Source organism: Cebus imitator, unplaced genomic scaffold, assembly GCF_001604975.1.
Source record: "Cebus imitator isolate Cc_AM_T3 unplaced genomic scaffold, Cebus_imitator-1.0 Scaffold372, whole genome shotgun sequence".
NCBI classification, from domain to species: domain Eukaryota; kingdom Metazoa; phylum Chordata; class Mammalia; order Primates; family Cebidae; genus Cebus; species Cebus imitator.
Window position 1 is genome coordinate 206,014 of NW_016107687.1, and position 20,662 is coordinate 226,675.

Consider the following 20,662-nt stretch of genomic DNA (forward strand, 5'->3'; position numbering starts at 1 on the left):
AAAAGCTAGCAGAAGACAAGAAATAGCTAGGATCAGAGCAGAACCGAAGGAGATAGAGACACAAAAAAACCCTTCAAAAAATCAGTAAATCCAGGGGTTGGTTTTTTGAAATGATGAACAAAATAGGTAGACTGCTAGCCAGATTAACAAAAAAGAAAAGAGAGAAGAATTGAATAGATGCAATAAAAGATGATAAAGAAGATATCACCACCGATTCAACAGAAATACAATCTACCCTCAGAGATTACTACAAACACCTTATATGAATAATCCAGTAAATCTAGAAGAAATGGATAAATTCCTGGACATTTACACCCTCCCAAGACTAAACTAGGAAGAAGCTGAATCCTTCAATAGACCTATAACAAGGTCTGAAGTTGAGGCAGCAATTAATAGCCTACCAACCAAAAAACGTCCAGGAACAGACAGGTTCACAGCCAAATTCTATCAGAAGTACAAAGAGGAGCTGGTACCATTTCTTCTGAAACTATTCCAAACAATACAAAAAGAGAGACTCCTCCCTAACGCAGTTTGTGAGACCAACATCATCTTGATACCAAAACCTAACAGAGACACAACTAAAAAAGAAAATTTCAGGCCAATATCCATGATGAACATTGATGTGAAAATTCTTAATACTGGCAAACCAAATCCAACAGCACATCAAAAAGCTTATATTGTGTGTGTGTGTGTGTGTGTGTGTGTGTGTGTGTGTGTTTGTACATTTTTTGAGACATAGTCTTGCTCTGTTGCCCAGGCTGAAGTGCAATAGCATGATCATAGCTCACTGCAGCCTTAAATTCCTGAGCTCAAGAGATCTTCCTACCTCAGGTCCCCAAGCAGTTAGGACTACAGACCCGTGCCACCACACCTGGCTATTTTTAAAACTTTTTTGTAGAGATGGGGATCTTGCTGTGTTGCCCAGACTAGTCTCAAACTCCTGAGCTGAAGCAATCCTCCCACTTCAGCCTCCTGAAGTGCTGGGATTATAGGCATGAGCTACAGGGCCTGGCCAAATTTATGTGTCTTTTTAAAATGGTTTTCATCTTCATTAGAAAGGCCTTCCATATTCTAAACTTATATGTACATTTGCCCATGTTTTCATCTGGCTCATTCATGATTTTTTTTCTCATTTTTAATAAATGCTTTATTAAAATATAACATGCATATAGAAAAGTATGTCAATCATAAGTGGACAATTTAATGAATTTTCACAAAAGAGACATTCTCATGTAGCCAAGATTCAAATCAAGAAATAAAATATTACAAGCGCCACTGAGCTTCTTTTATATCCCTTTCAATCATTACCACTCTTCAAAGATTACCACTATCTTGATTTCTAATATCATAGTTTCTCCTGTTTGATTTTTTAAAATATGGAATCATATTTAAAGCCAAAGTATGTACATTTTGGCCTTTTAAACTTAACATGGTGTTTTATTAATGTTGTAATTATTAGGATGGTGCAAAAGTAATTGCCACTTTTTACCATTACTTTTAATTGCAAAAAACTAATAAAATTTTTTATTCTTATTGCTATGTAGTATTCCATTTATAAATACGTAATAATTTCTTTATCCATTCCACTGTCAGTAGATATTTGGGTTGTTTCCATTTTAGTGCTATTATAAACAGGGACATGTCTTTGGATGACCATATATGTATACACACACACACACAGACACATACCTGTATATGTCTTTGGATGACTGTATATATATAGACACATATATCTTTTTTGGCTGGGCTTATACTTAAGATATAATTGCTGGGTTCAGTTTTAATAGTTCTTTTCAGTTTTCCAAAATGGTTGTACCAATTTACATTCCCATCAGCAGTATATAAGTTTTGTTTGCTTCATAACCTCACCAACCTCATATATTCTTTCTATTTCATTTTAACCATTCTGATGGGTCTGAAGAGTTTCTCACTGCAGTTTTAATTCACATTTATCTGATGGCTAATGAAGTTGTTATTTTTAATGTTTTAATTGGCATTTAGGTATGTTCTTTAGTGAAGCACCTAAAGAAACACCATTATTTTCTGTTCATCTATGCTGTTTCATACTTATCACATTTAACAGAGGTTTTGCTTTCTCCACAGCAATGTAATACAGGGCTATCTGCTTCCTTCCTTCTCCAAGACACAAATCAGGGTGCAGCTGATATGCCCTAGTCCCAATGCCTGTAGTCACCAAGATAGTTCAGGCAAATAGTTCAAGGCTTTGACCATTTTTCTACTGGACTCTCCTTTCTCTTGTAGATTTGTAGAAATTCTTTATTTGATCTGGGTAAGAGTCTCATACATCCAAATATCTTCTCCCATTCTATGGCTTGTCAATATTTTATTTTGATAAGAAGTTATTAATTTTAATACAGTCCAATTTACTGGGTTTTTTCTCCCTGATGAAACACTATTTTAAAAAATATCTTTAAAACATTTTAAAACAGGTTTAATTAAATACAGTTGACATCAAATAAACTGCACATATTTAAAGTGTATATTATGTTAAAGTTTTGGGAATGATAGGTAAAGTCTATTATCTTTACTGTGGTGATAGATTCATGGTTAAATACCTATGTCAGAACATCAATTTTAATTCCATAATACCCCTTCCTATGAAGGTATTCTAATTTGCCTTCTCATTCCTCTACTATTGGGCAATGAAATTGTTTTCCCTTTCTTCCCTATCATTAAAAAAAAATCTTCATTAAATGTCATAAGGATCAAACAGAATGAATGAACAGAAAATAATGGATATGGTTTTTTGGAAGACAAGATATGCTAGGTTGCTTGGCAATGCCATCATGTGAAGAAAGAAGAGCAAGAATGTCACATAGAATGATGAGGAATGCTCCAGTCTGCTGCACTTCAGTAATGAGCTGTCATGTGTTGCGACGTGCAGTTCTTAAGTGGTGAAGTGTGCAAGCCGCATAGCGAGAGGTGCGGATCTAGGTGTTGACAGCTGCTTACTTCAGGAGAAACTGACTGAAGCAGGCATAAAACAACATTTTTCTCTTCTTAAAAGTGGTTTTTAATTACAAAAGCATCTGCTCATTTTATTACAAATCAGAAAATATTTGTGCATAAAGGGAAAATCATTCCCCATCCCTGTTCCTACTTCCCATAGATAACCACTGGAAATATTTTGTTATATAAACTTTCAGACATTATAGAATAGGTAGATAGTTATGTATAGTTATTATATATAGTTGTATAAGTAGAGAGTCTGTTTTTTAAAAACTGGACTGCATTAGGCGTAATCCTCGGCAACTTGCCCTCTTCGTTTACTATCTTGCAGCTATCTCTCCACAGCAATGTAGTACAGGGGTATCTGCTCCCTTCTCCAAAACACAGCTCAAAGTGCAGCTGATATGCCCCAGTCCCAATGCCTGCAGTCACAAAGATAGTCCTGGCAACTTGCCTGGGTGAGTGAATGGTTGATACGCTGACAAGACCTACGTCTAGAGCAGTGTTTGCCCTGGTTCCCAAACAACCGCACTTCCCAGATGAGCACTGGCTTCAGCCTCCTCAGATACCTTCTCCTTCCCTGTCCCTCCATGTCTCCTCCAGGATATGTGTGGCAAACTCAGGAGCCTACAGAAGCCTAGATGAAAAAGTAAAAGAGCAAAGCATGCTGGATGGGAGAGTAGTGCAACTGTAAGAACTGGGCACGCTAGCCCTGTTTGAATGGCAGCCGCTACTCACACCATCTGATTCTCCCTTTGTAAAAAGGAAATATTGTCAGATCTCTACATTTTCAAGAGAAGCCAGAGATCAAATTTTTCATTAAAATATCTTCTGATTTTCAAATGTTGGTAGCTAAGATTTTTAAAACATATTCAGGTCTTGATCTTTAATTTTTAAAATAAGCTTTATATATTAGAACAGTTTTAGATTTACAGCAAAAAATGGCAAAGATAGTTCAGAGAGTTTCCATATACCCCTCACATCCAATTTTCCCTGTTATTAACATCCTATGTTAGAATGGTATATTTGTCACAATTAATGAGCCAATAATGATACAGTGTTATTAGTAGTTGATTTACATTTCCTTAGTTTTGCCCAATGTCCTTTTTCTATTCCTGGATCCTATGCAGGATAGCACATTACATTTGGTAGTCATGCATCTTTAGGTTCCTCTTGGCTACAAGTTTCTCAGACTACCTTTTTTTTTTTTTTAAATCACTGACAGTTTTAATCATGGATCAGGTATTTTGTAGAATATCCCTCAATTGGGTTTTTCTGATATTTTTCCTGTGACTAGACTGGGGTTCTGGGTTTTCAGGAGGAAGATCACAGAGGTAAATTACATTCTCATCACATCATATCAAGGGCACACATATTCACATGACTCATCACTGTTAATGATCTTGATCACTTGGTTGAAGTAGTGTTTGCCAGGTTTGTTACTTTCTCCACTTTCCATACTGCACGCTATAAAAGGAAGTCACTCTGCACATCCCACACTTCAGGAGTGGGGAGTTACACCTCACCTCTTTGAGGACAGTGTCTCTACACAAATTATTTGGGATTGTTCTCAGCACAATCTTCCATGACCAGGTCCTACCTACCTTTTGGGCTTCATCCCCAGCTGCTCCCTCCCTCTCCCATTCAGGCTCATTATACTACAGGCTGGCACCTACAGATCCTGCATGGTGCCATTCTTTCTCATATCTCTCGCTCTCACTATTGCCACTGTCTACACATGGGTGTTATCTTCTCCCTTGCATGCTCCATTTCCCTTTGACCTTTAAGACTACTCAAGTATGCTCTATTCTAGAAAGCTTCCCAGAACCCAGTCTGCCTCTAGGGACTTTCCTCGAGTCCCAAAATATCCTGTGCATGTTCCCATTATGGCATTCATTCCTCTCTATTGGTTATTCTCAACACACCTCCCTTGTTAGGCTGAGAGTTCTTTGTGAGCAGGGCTGTCTTTTTACTTACCTTTCTATCCCCCAGGCTTATATAGGGCATATGTCAGACACTGGATAAATAGATTTTGAATGAGTGAACGAATGAACAAATGTAAAGAATTCTAGATACAAGATTTCTTCTATGAATTTCTAGTCTTTCTGCCTTGCCAACAATCAATACATTCTGCCTTGTATTAAGATTGTTTAGGTGCTTGTCTTATTTTAGTAGCTCTGTTGCTGTTTGAAGGGCATGATCATGTTTCATTTGTACTATAATATCCAGATCACTGTTTTACACATTATAGGTATTTAATAAATCTTTGTTGAATAAGTGAATGAGTTAATGAACAAATAAATGAAGCTGCCTACACACATAATTGATAAGAGGGAGTCACACAAGGAAAGGAAGCATAATGAACTGGAAAATAAGTGGCAGAATTTTCAAACAAAATGAAGTTGACTGCCTAGCACATTATTTCTAGTTTTTAATCATGTGCTAGTAAATATTGTCTCATGACTGTTTTGATAGAGAAATTTAAAAACTTACCTCAATTATAAATGAAATAGCTACATTAACTGGTCCTTAACAACAGAAAGGAGAGTCAGCCCTGATTCATCTCTTAGACATGGACCTCCCTACAAAAAAATCCATGCTGCCACTCTTAAAAATAGCTGACTGTTGTATGTTCCTTCCTCCCCTTTAATAACCAAAAGAGCTATATCCAAATTTTTTAAATAGCATTTTTCTTTATCTATCTCTAACAAAATATAATTTTTCTAAGTGTCCTCTGCTGGAGAGAAGCAAACAGAAAACAACTATTCTGGAAGAAAAAATGTTCTTATAGCAAGATAGATTACCATTGTTATCAACACCAAACTCAACTGTTGCAGAAGAACCTCACTCACGAAACTGAATTAGGAGAGAATTTAGTCCCTCTTTTTCTTGCACCAAAAAATAAATTTTATGAATATTTCTCAATGTGTATTTCATTAGGTAAACCTGTAGAGGGCGTCCTTGCACCAAGAGCCATAGAGGTTTGTGCAGAACAAGGAAAAAAATGTTCAATTAAAACCACACGCTCCAAGTCAAAGAAAATGTCTATTGTGCTGTGAAATTATTATCTTCGCCTGGAAGACATTGGTATTACAACGTTAAAGTATTCTAAAAGTAGTGTAATGTATTCATATATACATGAATATTCACAGAAATAAAAAATAATGAAATGTTGGGAATGAGGTAAATATTTTTATTTTAAAAGGAAGAACGACTGTGAAGCTTTGGATGCAAACAGACTTAATTATGATTTACTTATCAGTATAAAGCATAAGTTGCCAAGAGAATGGACTTTGAAATCAGAGAGTCTGGGATTTGAACCTGACTCTCATTTACCAGCTGGCTATCCACAGTCAATTTACTGGACTTGTTGAGCCCTCAACAAGTAAAATGGGAATAATAGCAGTACTTAAGAGTTGTAAGGATTAAGTAAGCACTTAAAACTACTTTAAAAATTAAGACACAGCAAGTTCAAATCAGTAATAATTAGACATCTTTTCTAATTCCTTTTTTCCTTTTTTTCTATTGGTTGGTTGCATAGCTGCAAATATTTCCTTAGTGAAAATGTATATTCTCATAACCTAACACTGATTTAACTTGATGCCTCCACATGCCCAGCTTCTGTTCAGTTGTTTCTATTTGTTTTTCCCTCTTCAGGCAGTCAGCTACTCTACCAAGGACTGATTGAACGCCATGCCCAGCCCCAGACATTTGATCCTTGAGGCATTTGTCACAGCATCGGGGTACTAAAGAACAAAGACAAGTAAGCGAACTTTTCTGAGTCTGAAGGCTGTTTTTTAATTAAAAAACAAAAATAAAAACAAAAAAACTTGCTTCCGTTTTCTTTGCGCATTCAAGAAATTAGGCAGGAGGCAAAAATAAATTCTTTCTGCTGGGCCAGGTGGGTAGGTTATGCTGCATCCCACTGCCGGCCAAGCATGCTTCCCACAGACGAGGTGAGGCCTCCACCCAGCTGTGAAGTCAGCATTTTTTTTTTTTTTTTTTTTTTTGGAGACGGGGAGTCTCAGTCTGTCGCCCAGGCTGGAGTGCAGTGGCGCTATCTCGGCTCACTGCAACCTCCGTCTCCTGGGTTCAAGAGATGCTCCTACCTCAGCTTCTCGAGTAGCTGGGATTACAGGCACGCACCACCACGCCCAGCTAATTTTTGCATTTTTAGTAGAGGCGGGGTTTCACCACGTTGACCACGTTGGTCTCGAACTCCTGACCTCAGGTGATCCCCCCGCGTCAGCCTCCCAAAGTGCTGGGATTACAGGCGTGAGCCACTGCGCCCGGCCGAATTCAATAACTTTTTTAAAAAACATCAGCAAATGTGAAGATATCCAAGACTTTAGTGGAGCCCTACCACGGAGGGTCAGGTACAGTTATCATCCAGGGCCCAGGGCACTCTTCTGGGCACTGTCGGGTTACTGGGGAGACAGGTGGACCTCCCCAACTGCTGGATCAAGTGCCAGCTGAAATCCTTGCGCCTCAAGCCAAGCCCAGCGCCTGCCGTCGGCACCACCTGACAGTCGAACCTCGAGTCTTAACTGCCTAGGAGCGCACAAAGTGTCAGCCTAGCGCGGAACAGAGCGCATAGGGTTTGCGGAGGGAGGAATCCTGCTGGCGGAAAGGGAGACGATGGGCAATTTGCGCCTTCAGTGAGAGCCAGAGGAGGAACGGGAGTCCTGACCTCATCACCATCACTATCATCAGCGCTCAGTCAAGCCCAGTGTTGTCTGCTCTTCCCATTTCCCTCCCCCTAGGCCTCCCTTGGCCGGAGGAGGGGACGCGTGACGTCCCAGAGGTCTCTGAGTGCCCTTTCCCGCGTCCAGCAGCCCCACACGACCACTTTGCTCGTGCTCCACTGGGCGCACCGCGCAGGGAACGCAGCCTCAGGGGTCCCGCGCGGCCCCGCCCCTGCACCCCCTGCGCGCTCTCAAGTGGCGGCCGCCCCGGCCTCGCGGGCCCCACTCCTCGCTCGCACCTCGCTGGCGCCAGCGCTTCCCGCTCTTCTGCTCTCGCACTGCTTGTCCCCCCCGACTGCTGGCCTCGCCCGCTTTGCCAGTCTTAACGTCTCTGCCGTCCCCTCTCCCGCCCGCGCCCCATCTTCTTGCGCGGCTCGCGCCCGCTGGTCCCCTCCTTTCTCCCACCTCCTGCCTGCCCCCTCCTCCTCTGGCACACCAAGGATCCCTGGCACCCAGGCCGGGAGGCGATGCGCCCAGCCGTCTAAGCGGGAACAGCTCCGGCTGAAGGAGCTGCAGCGCCGCCGAGGCTCTGACCGCCTCAGGTTGCTTAGGTGCGGCACCAGGAGTTAACCCCACAGCGAGGAGGTCCTGAGCAGCATGGCCCGGAGGAGCGCCTTCCCTGCTGCCAAGCTCTGGCCCTGGAGCATCGTCCTGTGTCTGCTGGCCCTGCGGGCGGAGGCCGGGCAGCCGCGGGAGGAGGGCCTGTACCTGTGGATCGATGCTCACCAGGCGAGAGTGCTCATAGGTAAGGCCCCCGAGCCCAGCGCCTTCCCCTGCCTGTGTCCTCCTCCTCTCCACTCTTCAAGAAGGAAGGAGACCTGCATTTCCAAAAAAGTGTTCCCCCTCTAGAGATTTTCCATCTGAAAACTTATAAACTTCTCCCCTAAGAAAACAAAGCTGATCTAGTGTTCGGATCATGCTGTTCGTTTTTATAGCCCTGCGTTTTTAGGTGCACCCAGCATTTGTTTGCATCGGTGAACTCCATGTCCATCCCTTTCCCCTGAAAGCATGGGTCTATTGGCATCATTCTCATCATCTACAGAGGAAAATTAATCTTAGTAGCATTCAGATGCCTTGTGAACAGAAATGACCCATACTAATTCTTTGGTTCTCTTTTTGCTTGAAACTTCTGATTTAGATGACTTTAAGTCTACCTAGTTTGATCATTGTGTTTATTATTTTAAAAACCAGGATTTGAAGAAGATATCCTGATTGTTTCAGAGGGGAAAATGGCACCTTTTACACATGATTTCAGAAAAGCACAACAGAGGATGCCAGCTATTCCTGTCAATATCCGTTCCATGAATTTTACCTGGCAAGCTTCAGGGCAGGTAAGTTCTGAGAAAATTACCCGTCAATATTTCTACTGCCTTATGGCAGGTGGAAATAATACTGCATAGTGTGTAGTCTGGTACATTTTACAGTTATTAAGAGAAATTTCTCATCTGATTGCCAAACCAAATAAAGAACGAATTTCTGTGTATTTAAAGTTGCCATATAAATTAACAATTTTCCAAAGAAAAGAGTAAGCCATGTGCCTAAGCCCATTATTTTGAAAAGGCTCAGTGTCCTGAGGCTGCTGGAAATATAAAGACCTCAAATACCAACATCACTGTGTTTCTGTAATCATTGACATTAAAATTTAACATACTTAGAAGACTCTTTTTCCATAGCAGTTCCTAATCACTTGTGACATTCTTTATACTTTACAATAAGCTTTAAAGTCTATACATATTTTTGACATTGTGCACTTTTAAAGAGTCAGTGTGTTGAATGTTATTCACTGGAACGTGAATGTTGCATTTTTCTGGTAGACGTTAGATCCAAAAGGTGTCATGTAAGAACGTTGTAAAATAATGCAGCCTATTTTTTCAAGTTACCATTTTAAATGCTTTCATATGGAAAAGAAAACTGAAATCTATTTTTTATGAAGAAGCATTCCTTTTATTCCTTAGCACACTAGCATCTTTTACATGTTACCTTTTTTATATTTTTATGGCTTCTAATTTTAGAAAGAAAGAATAAAATGCTTATGTGAATTTAATTTCTTTTGTACAATTGGAGAATTTAGAGGACAAATGATAAGTAATAAATTCTTTGGTTTATTAGTTGGTAAAATGTGTCTACTATGAAAATCATTGGGTTTATTAGTTGGTAAAAATGTGTCTACTATGAAAATCATTGTAATTATAATTAAAATCACATTTTGAGGTCTTTTTTATTCTAAAGTTCCTTAAATGGCTATTTTCAAGAAGAATGTGGTACAGAAAACACTTTGTAAAAAGTAACTATTTTGAATTAAGAAACCACTTTGATTCCCTCTAATTACCTGTTACAGTATAGACATGACCATTTTAGCTGTATTTTCCCCCTCAATCTGTTCTTTTTTTCTTCTTCTGAAAGAGATCAAATCTGACCCTTCAATACTTCCATTGCTATGTGGTTTTAAAAAAATGAGGTTTTGGATTCACTGAGGATTATAACGGGAAAGTCATCTATTCTAATTGCAGATAGGTTAATCGAGGTTTCTATTGCTCTATAGCAAAATTATTTCTTTTCTCCCTAAAAGTCCCTCTTTATAGATACTTTATCAACAATTAAGTTGGGAATATTGTGAAATCAGTTATAAACCAGTGAATGGCCTTTCATTATCTCCTTTTCATCAGAATCCGTTTACTTGTAGTTGACTGCTCATCAGATGGTCATTAATTAAATGGCCAATTAATTCTATATTTTTGAAAAGATACTTTTTAACCTATACCTTTATGGATTCATAAGAACCACTGAAGGGTAGCTTGAACTGCACCCCTCCAGCTGGAAGGGTTTGGTAACTGGTTAACCATAGGAGAAGCAGAAAGTGCCAATAGCACACACTCTCTCTCTCTCTCTTTCTCTCTCTCTCTCTCTCTTTCTCTCTCTCTCCTTCTCTCCCTCCCCCCAACTCTTTCTCTCTCACTTATGTTCCTCTGCTGAAAAATAGAATTTGAAGCAAAGGCTTAAATTCCATGTTGTCTCCCCTATTACCTAATAGTATAATGCATGTTTGCAAATATTGGCATATTGGTGAGTATAAAATGGACTGACATTTCACACAATCTCAGGAATATGTTCTGCAGGGGATTAGGGAGGATAGTGGAACTGGCATGAAGATGAAGTTTGTAATATTTTTGTCTCCTGCTTAAGTGTTACTCACCTATGTGGATGATCTAATTATGAGGGACAATGTTAGCACCTCAATTAAGTTACCTTTCTCTCTGCTCATTTGGCTTTGGATAGGTTACCACAAGTAACTACATAAAATCTCGTGTCTGGTTTTTTTAGGGGAAAGGGTGATGAGGGGGAAGAATCTACACAATACCAAGCAGCAAGATGCTTTAAAATATTATCTCTTATTTTTAAATATTATTTAAGTATGACTAATTTGCTCACTAAAGTTACGTAATTCCAGCATCATAATTTTTGAAATGCATGGAAATTCTGAAGATGGGAAAAATAATGACTTCAATACCAATTAAGTATTTTGAAAGGCATCTATTTCTAATGGATAAAGCCAAACCACATCAAAACATTTACATGGAAAATGAAAAGTTCATTTCGTTATCTGATTATTTCATCCAAATGATATAAAATATTTAGGCATTTCAACAATACATAAACAGAACACATAGCTGATTAATGAAGTTTTAAATTTTATATTTAATTATCTTAGCAATATGTGGACAACATTAAAATAACTTCAGGATTGAAGACCTCATAGAAGCAGTAAAGTGTCACTTCCAGTAAATAATGAATCCAGTAACCCAGGGGTCCCCCACCCCTGGGCTACAGACCAGTGCTAGTCCATGGCCTGTTGGGAACCAGGACGCACAGCAGGAGGTGAGTGGCACACGAGTGACTGAAGTTTTGTCTGTACTGAGAGATTGCTCCCCATCACTCACATTACTGCCTGAGCTCTGCCTCCTGTTAGATTGGCAGCGGCATAAGATTCTCATGGGAGTGTGAACCCTATTGTGAACTGCACATGTGAGGGATCTAGGTTGCACACTTTTTATGAGAATCTAATGTTTGAGGATCCGTTGCTGTCTCCCATCACCTCCAGATGAGACCATCTAGTTGCAGGAAAACAAGCTCAGGGCTCCCACTGATTCTACAATATGGTGACTTGTATACTTATTTCATTACATATTACAATGTAATAATAGAAATAAAGTACACAATAATATGATGTGCTTGAATCATCTGGAAATCATTCCTTCACCTCCTGGTCTGTGGAAAAATTGTCTTCCACAAAACCAGTCCCTGGTGCCCAAAAGGTTGGGGACCACTGCAGTAACCCAAAGTGTTCTTGGGGCCACTTAAAATAGATCTCGTGTTCCACTTCAAACAAATGCAAATAAAAATTACAGTGAGATTCATTTCCCCACATCAACTTGGTCAGATCTTGTAAAAGTGGTTTTAGTATGTGGAGAATAGTGCATTATCATATGCTGGTGTGCATGTAAACCTTTTTGCAGGGCAGTTAGACTCTGATGGGAAAAGGCTGGATATAGACTTTTTGACTGGACAATTTTACTTCCAGAGATTTATGCTAAGGAAATAAGCATGGACATAAATAAAAATTTAGGTCCAACAGTGTTCCTCATCATGCTGTTTATAAAAATTTTTAAAATTAGATACAACTTAGGGTCCAGCATAGTGGCAGAAGAATAAAATGAAGCGATTGTAAGAATATTCTAGACCTCCATTTGGTGTCATAGAAAGAATCTCATGCAAATTAAGTAGCTTATAAATGTGATCCCCAACCTTTTTGGCCCAGAGACTGGTTTCATGGAAGACAATTTTTCTATGAGCCAGGGATAGGGGTGGTTTCAGGATGATTCAAGCACATCACATTGTACACTTTATTTCTATTATTATTACATTGTAATATATAATGAAATAATTATATAACTCACCATAATGTGAAATTGGTGGGATCCATGAGCTTGTCTTTCTGCAACTCGATGGTCCCATCTGGGGGTGATGGGAGACAGTGATGGATCATTGGGCATTAGATTCTCATAAAAGGTGTATAACCTAGACCCCTTACATGTGCAGTTCACCACAGGGTTCGCACTTCTATGGGAACTAATGCCGCTGCTTATCAAACAGGAGGCAGAGCTCAGGCAGCAATGTGAGTGATGGGGAGCACTCGCCCACTGCTCACCTCCTGCATGCGGCCTGGTTCCTAACAGGCCATGGGCCAGTAGTGATATGTGGCCCAGGGGTTGGGTCTATAATATAGTATATTCTGTTTGATTCCATTACAAAATATGTTGGCAGACATAGAAAAAATCATCTGATCAACATCTGATCTTCCAAAGTGTAAGATTTCATATTGAAATGAGCACAGTGGTATCCAAATGTTCGATTCTGATTTGTCTAACAAAAGTTCTCATTAAATTTTTACTTAAAAGCCATTGGGTTTAGAAAGGGTTATTTTCCAAATAAAATGTTTAATTAGTGCCTCATTTAGAAAACGAAAATTTCTTCATCTATTATGTTCTGGTTTTACCACAATGAATTTATTTGTAATTTTAAAAATTATTAAATTTATATAAAAGTTGTGTGAGTTTAATATTGTAGGATATTTTGTATTATAAATACTTTATTATCTGGTATCATTTTTAAACTACTTGTCACTTAACAAAATGGTGACACCAGTGATTTTCATGGGTCGTTGTAACTATGAAGACCAAATAATTCATTGATGCTCATCAGATTCTCACCAATTTCTTTTGAGGTTCTCCGAAATCTTTCTTGCCTCAAATCATTTTTCCTGAACCCTCCTTCTCCCAGCAATTCTCATTTTTCATGGAGCACTTTGCCTCCATTTAACCTTCCATTACTCATTTTTTGATGTGCCTCCACTCAAGGCTTTTAGGTGAGAGAAGAGTTTCTGCTGCAGAGGCTTAGCCTTAAAGGATTTTTAGTAATTGACCAAAACTACTCTTTATTCTTGTATAAAACTTTTCAGTAAATGATATTTTTCAATGAAGCATGTTTATTCTTTTTCCCTAAATTTGAGACAGGCAGGGGCCATGAGCAACAATTTTAGTTTTCTAAATGAGGCACTAATTAAACATTTTATTTGGAAAATAACCCTTTCTAAATCCAATGGCTTTTAAGTAAAAATTTAACGAGAAGTTTTGTTAGACAAATCAGAATCAAACATTTGGATACCACTGTGCTCATTTCAATATGAACCAATTTGGTATAAGGCCAAACGTTTTTATTTATGTAGTTCCTATAAATAGATTTTTATTTACAAAGGTCACATAGACTTGATCTTGATAACTATAATATGTTCTGTCATTTGCATAAATATGCTAAAGTACTCTGAATTTAGTAACTTAGTTAATAGGGCATCCCTTTTGAGGTTGCCTTTTTTTTTTCTTTTTTCTTTTATTTTTTTTTTTTTTTTAGCAGTGACAATGGATTTATGCAGAGCCATCTGTACTAGTTTTCCAACCTCCTTCTGACCAAGTAGAGGTCTCTAGTAGAGACGGATGGCAAGGGTTGGGATGAAACTGGTGTCTATAGAATAGAAATTCTCTGGGTGATGATAACCAATCAATATTAATTTTAAACCCACCACCTGGATTACTAGGCAAGCTCTAGCCATCTGTACCAACAGGTCCAGATCTTAAAGTGAGCTTTTTATCATGTATAGTGTGCAGAATTCTCATAACTACTAGAAGTCAATGGAGTAGCTTCATTTTTCTGTATCTCCAGATGTTTAAAAACAAAACTGAAGTGTTGCTGTGGATACAGGAAAACAACAGGAGAATTTTGTCTGCTGCCCTGGGGATATGGGAGGTCATATATATATTGTATAAAAACCAACTTTTTATACAATATATATATGTATATATATATATTGTATATATATATATACATATATATATTGTATAAAAAGTTGGTAAACTGCAGGAATGTGTTTGTTTGTTTTTATATATAACCACTGAAAACAGAAAATATTAGATATGTTGAAGAAAGAGAGTATCAAGTGAAACATTTTCCAACATGTAAGGTTTATTACAAATGAGTTAGTGACACTAGCCTAGCTCCCTATCAGTTTTAAAAAACTTCTTGAATTATTGAAAACTGCCAGAAGTAACAACAATAATAGTTTAAAAATCAATTGTAACAAAAGCTTAAGAACCTTGAGACATGCAGGGGCCATGAGCAACAATTTTAGTTTTCTAAATAAGGCACTAATTAAACATTTTATTTGGAAAATAACCCTTTCTAAACCCAATGGCTTTCAAGTAAAAATTTAATGAGAAGTTTTGTTAGACAAATCAGAATCGATTTGTGTGTGTTTGTGAATGATTACAGTCAGTATCATTCAAATTCAGCTTTAAAGTGAGGAAAGTACCATTGGAAAAAAGGGAAAACAGAAATGGGCCATTTCTCTGACAATGGACTCATTGCTGATTTTACAAAAACAGTCATCTTACTGATATGTTTCTGTAATATAGTGTTTGATATGTTGTAACACTGGTCCCATTAAATGGGCTGCAGTCTGCAGTCTCAAGTTTCCCATTGCACTGGAGTTAGTCCTATATTAAAAATATGTTTTTCAACACCCGCCTATGAGTGGGTGTTGAACAGTGAGAACACATGGACACAGGGAGGGGAGCACTACACACTGAGGTCAGTTGGGGGGAAATAGGGGAGGGACGGTGGGGGGTGGGGAGTTGGGGAGAGATAGCAAGGGGAGAAATGCCAGATGTAGGTGATGGGGAGGAAGGCAGCAAATCACACTGCCACGTGTGTACCTATGCAACAATCTTGCATGTTCTTCACATGTACCCCAAAACCTAAAATGCAATAAAATAAATAAATGGGGAAAAATATATGTTTTTTTCCTTCCTTTCTCCCCTTGATATAAACCAAAAAAGAAAAAAAGGTAAATTTAAATTCAAGAATTCCCTCTCCAACTTCAAAGGAACTGCCAAATCCCTTTAAACACCTCTTTCCAACCCTGCAGTTATGGTAACACTTATTATTATTATTATGGAAATCTCTTAATGTGTACTGTCCACATTTTTCCCTAATAGAGTTATGATTGTTTTGGTAGTTACAATCCAAGTGGTTTCATACCTTTGCACTCCTGGGGTTTGCCGTCATACCTTAGTAGTGGTTTTATGTCACCAAATGGAGGAAATGCCTCATTTTCTGACCCCTATTCCATGGTTTCAAAGTGGGAATGTGAATATGTTTACATACTGTGGGCATGATTTTTTTCAGAAGGTACTCATATCGAAAGCACAGCTTTAAACCTTTAATGTTTAGATTCTGCTGTGCTGTGGTATTTTGCATTGTGGTGTTATAGACATGCCACTAGGGATCAAAGAGTAGTTCTGCAGAGAGCCCATTTCATTTAACAAAGCAGGCATGTGCCAGCCATCTGTTGTATCTGCTGATAGAAAACAGCAGTAAGTTTCTCAAACTTTTGCCAGAAGAAAAAAAAAGAGGCTTTATTGCTTAAAGGAGATGAGTTACAAGGTACCTTGTAAGCCACATCTGGTTCTATGGCAATTTACATGGCATAAATGTAAACTCTGCTATGTCTTCCTTTCATGGTGGTGTAAAAGCACGTAAACAAACCCTCTGCTGGCACCCTCCCTATTTATTCCTGATTTTAAATCACTTGCTCAAATAAAGTCTTTGAAATTGTTGTAGTGAAGCAGAAAGGTATGATATTCAATAAAGCATTTTATTTTGGATCGAACTGATTTAACTTAACTGTCCCTGTTGAATAAGATGGGTGTGGTTAGGGAAAAGCTTTGAGGATTGAGTTCAGTGAAAATGCCCCTTATCCTGTTGCTGGACCTCAGGAGGAGGCCTTGTCAGTTCAGGGCTTCTTTTACTGCAGTAACCTAGCCAACTCAGTAAAGTTACATGTGAGTAACTTGCTCACATTCCCATGGAATCTTGGTGAATGAAAAGTTGTTCTCCCCTGCAGCCTTTCTCTCTGGCTCAAGCACTCAATCAACAAACACAGAGTTAGGTGCAGTGCATACAAAGAGAAATAAATCTAAAGCCAGTACCTGCCCTCTGAGGGCTTGTACTCTAGAAAACTCACTCATCCAAATGAGGTTAGGAAGCACAGGTTTTGCTGAGTGCTGGAAGGAAGCCACTCTTTTTCCTGACTGGGAAAGGAAGGGAGCTAGGGGTACTTCGTTGGGTTCACTGAGCAAGTGATGTTTGAATTAATTCCAAAGGATGAGTCCCATCAGCAAAGGAGGAAAATGCCTTCCCAGGGGAGAGCTCAGGATGTCCTGATGCTTGGAGGCCTTAGAGGGGGAAACATATTCTAGGTGATCGTGAGGGGCTTTATATCTCATCTGAGAAGTAATGGAAGCCCAGTTAAGGGAGGTCAGGGCCAAATAATGGAGAGAGAGTTTTGGGGGAAAGAAGTAGAAGACAGAAAGAACTCAGGGAAATTTCTCTCTTCTTGACTATGGAGAGAGTGGATTCAACATCTTGTAAATGTGTATTGAGTAAATCTTTGGGTATATGTTGGGTTGGCAACAGTTTTTCCACAACCCTCATTTAGCTCTTCTTTCTTAATAAACTTTCAAAAGAGTTTGCAATTAGTCTCAGCTCCAGGTTGGGGGGTGTGTGTGTGTGTGTGTGTGTGTGTGCGCGCGCGCGCGTGTGTGTGTGATGAGGGCATGGAACTATTTTAAAAAAAACTTCTTTTTGTGAGTATATAGAACTAAAACTAATTTCATTTTGTAATGGAGTCTAGAACTTTGAACATAATATAAAAGGGAGCGTAAATAAGGAAAACAGTATTTTAACTGGAAAAATAATTGACTTAGCATCTATTCTCAACTTCTACACTACCTTTTAAAGTACCAGGAAAAGTACAAAAAAAGTATAGAAATTAAAGTTGGCAGGTAATCCTTAAGTTTACAAAATGAGAAGCTGAACACTGGAAATGGATTTATTTGAAATAAGCTTACATCTTCAAATATTTGATTTCCCTTTAAAACTGATTATTAGCACAAACTCTTAAGTCATGGGACAATTACTGGCCTTCCCTGTTTTTCTCAGCTAGACATATGAATGTCTGTCTTTCTGAACTGTACATTTTATCTTCTTTTTGGATTTCAAATCCAAAAGTATATTAATATGTGCATTTAGCTGTGTGATCCTCAGCAAGTAACTTGATTTCCTTCTTCTTTTGTTTCCTCATCTATAAACTGGGGATAAGAAGTTACCTGTCTTGGGGTTGTTATGAGGATTCACTGAGAGATGATCTGTAAATCGCTTAGAAGGGTGCCTGGCCCAGAGTATGTGCCAAGTAACTAATGACAGTAATAGGATACACAAAGGGTATTAGGAGGTGAATCTTTTAAAATTTGGCAACAAACAATACAATTTTGGAGAAGAGAATCTTTATGCTTTGATTTTTGAAAACTTGGAGACAGATCTAATGTTAAATGACTGAAGATGTTTTACTTCAAAGACAGAATCATTATAGTTTAGAATTTGAAAGTTTAGAGATAATCCAAACTGTTTTTCTTATAGATAAAAGTGTTGGAGACCAAATGGTCTAAGTGACCTTTCCACAGTGTTTTGCCATCTGGCCCTGACCGCATGTCCAGCCTCATGTCATCATCTCTCCCCTGCCCCAGGCCCCCAATATTTTCCCTTCCACACACCAAGTCCCAGACTTATTAACATTTCCCAGAATGCACTTTTACAACTCTGGTGCCCCTGCCTGTAATAACTTTTCTCCCTGTGCCTTCCTCCCATCTCAGCTGGTTAAACAGCTTCACGAACATCCTTTGAGCTCCAGTTCCACTGTTATGTGTCTCCTTGGTGAAGCCTTCCTCTACTTCCCCAGCCCAAAGTAGCTGCCTGGTATGTGCCAGGAGCTGTTCTGTGTTCTTAGAGCTTATGGCAATGTAATTGTTACTTCTTTATGAAATTTTTCATCTCAACATTTTGTTTTAAACCTGCAGGTGCTCTCTGTGTAACAGAAGCCTATTTGTGATCTTTATGTCACTCATTTCAATAGACCATTACTATATTTAGTAGGTTGGAAAATAAAGTTTCCCAAATTCATTGCCACTGATACAACTCAAGCTCATCATAAGTTAGAACTCATCTTCGTTAAAAATGTGAATGATTCATTACACACTGATTACATATTTTTTTCTTTTAAGTAATTACTCAAATTTAGGCAGAAGTCAAGTTTTGAGCTATCTCTTCATATTCATCCAGTTTCTTCTTTGCCTTCTCTGGCTGTGTCTTTTAAGACACAGAAGAACAGAGTTGGAAGAGATTCCAGAGCTCATCCAACTCAGAGAGCTCAATCTTTCTCCAAATTATCAATGAACTGTGATCCCTTTGCATCTGGTTGAACATGCCCACTGCCAGGGAGCCCATTAAGGTGGAGTTTAAAAAATATTTTTGGGCTGGGTGCAGTGGCTCATGCCAGTAATCCTAACACTGTGGGAGACCAAGGTGGGTGGATAACCTAAGGTCAGGAGTTTAAGACCAGCCTGGCCAATATGGTGAAATCTCATCTCTTCTAAAAATACAAAAATTAGCTGGGTGTGGTGGTGAGCACCTGCAGTCCCAGCTACTGGGGAGGCTGAGGCAGGAGAATCACTTGAACCTGGGAGGCAGAGGTTGCAGTGAGTGGAAGCATACAACTGCACTCCAGCCTGGGTGACAAGAGTGAAACTGTCTCAAGAAAAACAACAACAACAACAACAGCAGCAAAATATATATATAGATACAGACTGATCTATATAGATATATCTATCTATATATTTTTTATGTATCAATCAATATATATATAGATCTCCATCTCAAGAAAAATATATATGCATCGATATATATATATTATATATTTATATATAAAAATATATGGCGATCTATATATAAAGAGATATAGATCAATATATTTTTTTCTTGAGACGGAGATCCATATAGATAGATAGATAGATAGATAGATAGATAGATAGAGACCCTGTTAATCATAGAAAGTTGTTCTTTATAATGAGTCCAAATCTGTCCTCCCAGTATAACTTGAATGTCCCTGAACTCTACCAGTCTATGGGCTTACATTTGGAGACTCCTACCTTGCATTTATACTCTGAAGTGCTGACCTGTCCCCTCTATTGCTCATGTAGGGATTCTGCTTCATTTACTCATACTTTTCCCTTTGCAAAGACCAGCTGATTCTGTGAGTCCTTAGAAAAGTTCCACCCATGCCATCCTGAATGGAGATACGTTGACCCGTGGTGCTACTAGTGAGAAGGCTGTTTCTCAGACCTGAGTGCAATCTGTCCATGCTTCTTAAGCTGTAAACACTCAAGGGTCAAGCTGACCTGTATTCTCTACAGACCTTATGACCTCAGAGCAGCTTGGGTAGAAACAGAGAAGAGTCTACCCCTTTCCTTATTTGGCATTGAACTTTGTCATTTGGTACCTAAAGCAGTGCAATGGTTTAGATGTAGTTTGTCCCTGCCAAAACTCATCTTGAAGTTTAATTGCCAGTGTGGTAGTGTTGGGAGGTGGGGCCCAGTGGGAGGTGTTTGGGTCATGGGGGCAGATCCCTTGTGAATCAATTGGTACCACCCTCACAGTAGTGAGTGAGTGCTTGCTCTCATGAGACGAGATAAGTTTCCATGAAAGTGGGTTCCTAGAAACTGGGCCAGCCTCAGTGGATTAGTTTCCATGAAAGTGGGTTCTTAGAAACTGGGTCAAGCCTTATCAGATATACCCTGGTGTACTAGTTCAAGACCCCACAAAATCCCTAATTTCCCTTACTCTGCACATACTCGCTTGCCTTTCTGCTTCTCCTCCATGATGTGACATAGCACAATGCCCTCACCAGAACCCAAGCAGTTGCTACTACCATGCGCTTGGACTTT

The 20,662-nt window shown here is 38.9% G+C and overlaps 1 protein-coding gene across 1 annotated transcript in view; it reads left to right on the forward strand.

Moving 5' to 3' along the window:
- The first annotated feature begins 7,917 nt into the window (after window positions 1–7,917).
- Window positions 7,918–20,662, forward strand: part of WIF1 (WNT inhibitory factor 1) — a 67,286-nt gene continuing 54,541 nt past the window's right edge. The window contains exons 1-2 of the mRNA XM_017507300.2: window positions 7,918–8,460; window positions 8,907–9,046. Coding sequence (XP_017362789.1) covers window positions 8,313–8,460; window positions 8,907–9,046 — 288 coding nt within the window. The 5' untranslated portion in view covers window positions 7,918–8,312. The remainder of the gene's footprint in view (window positions 8,461–8,906; window positions 9,047–20,662) is intronic.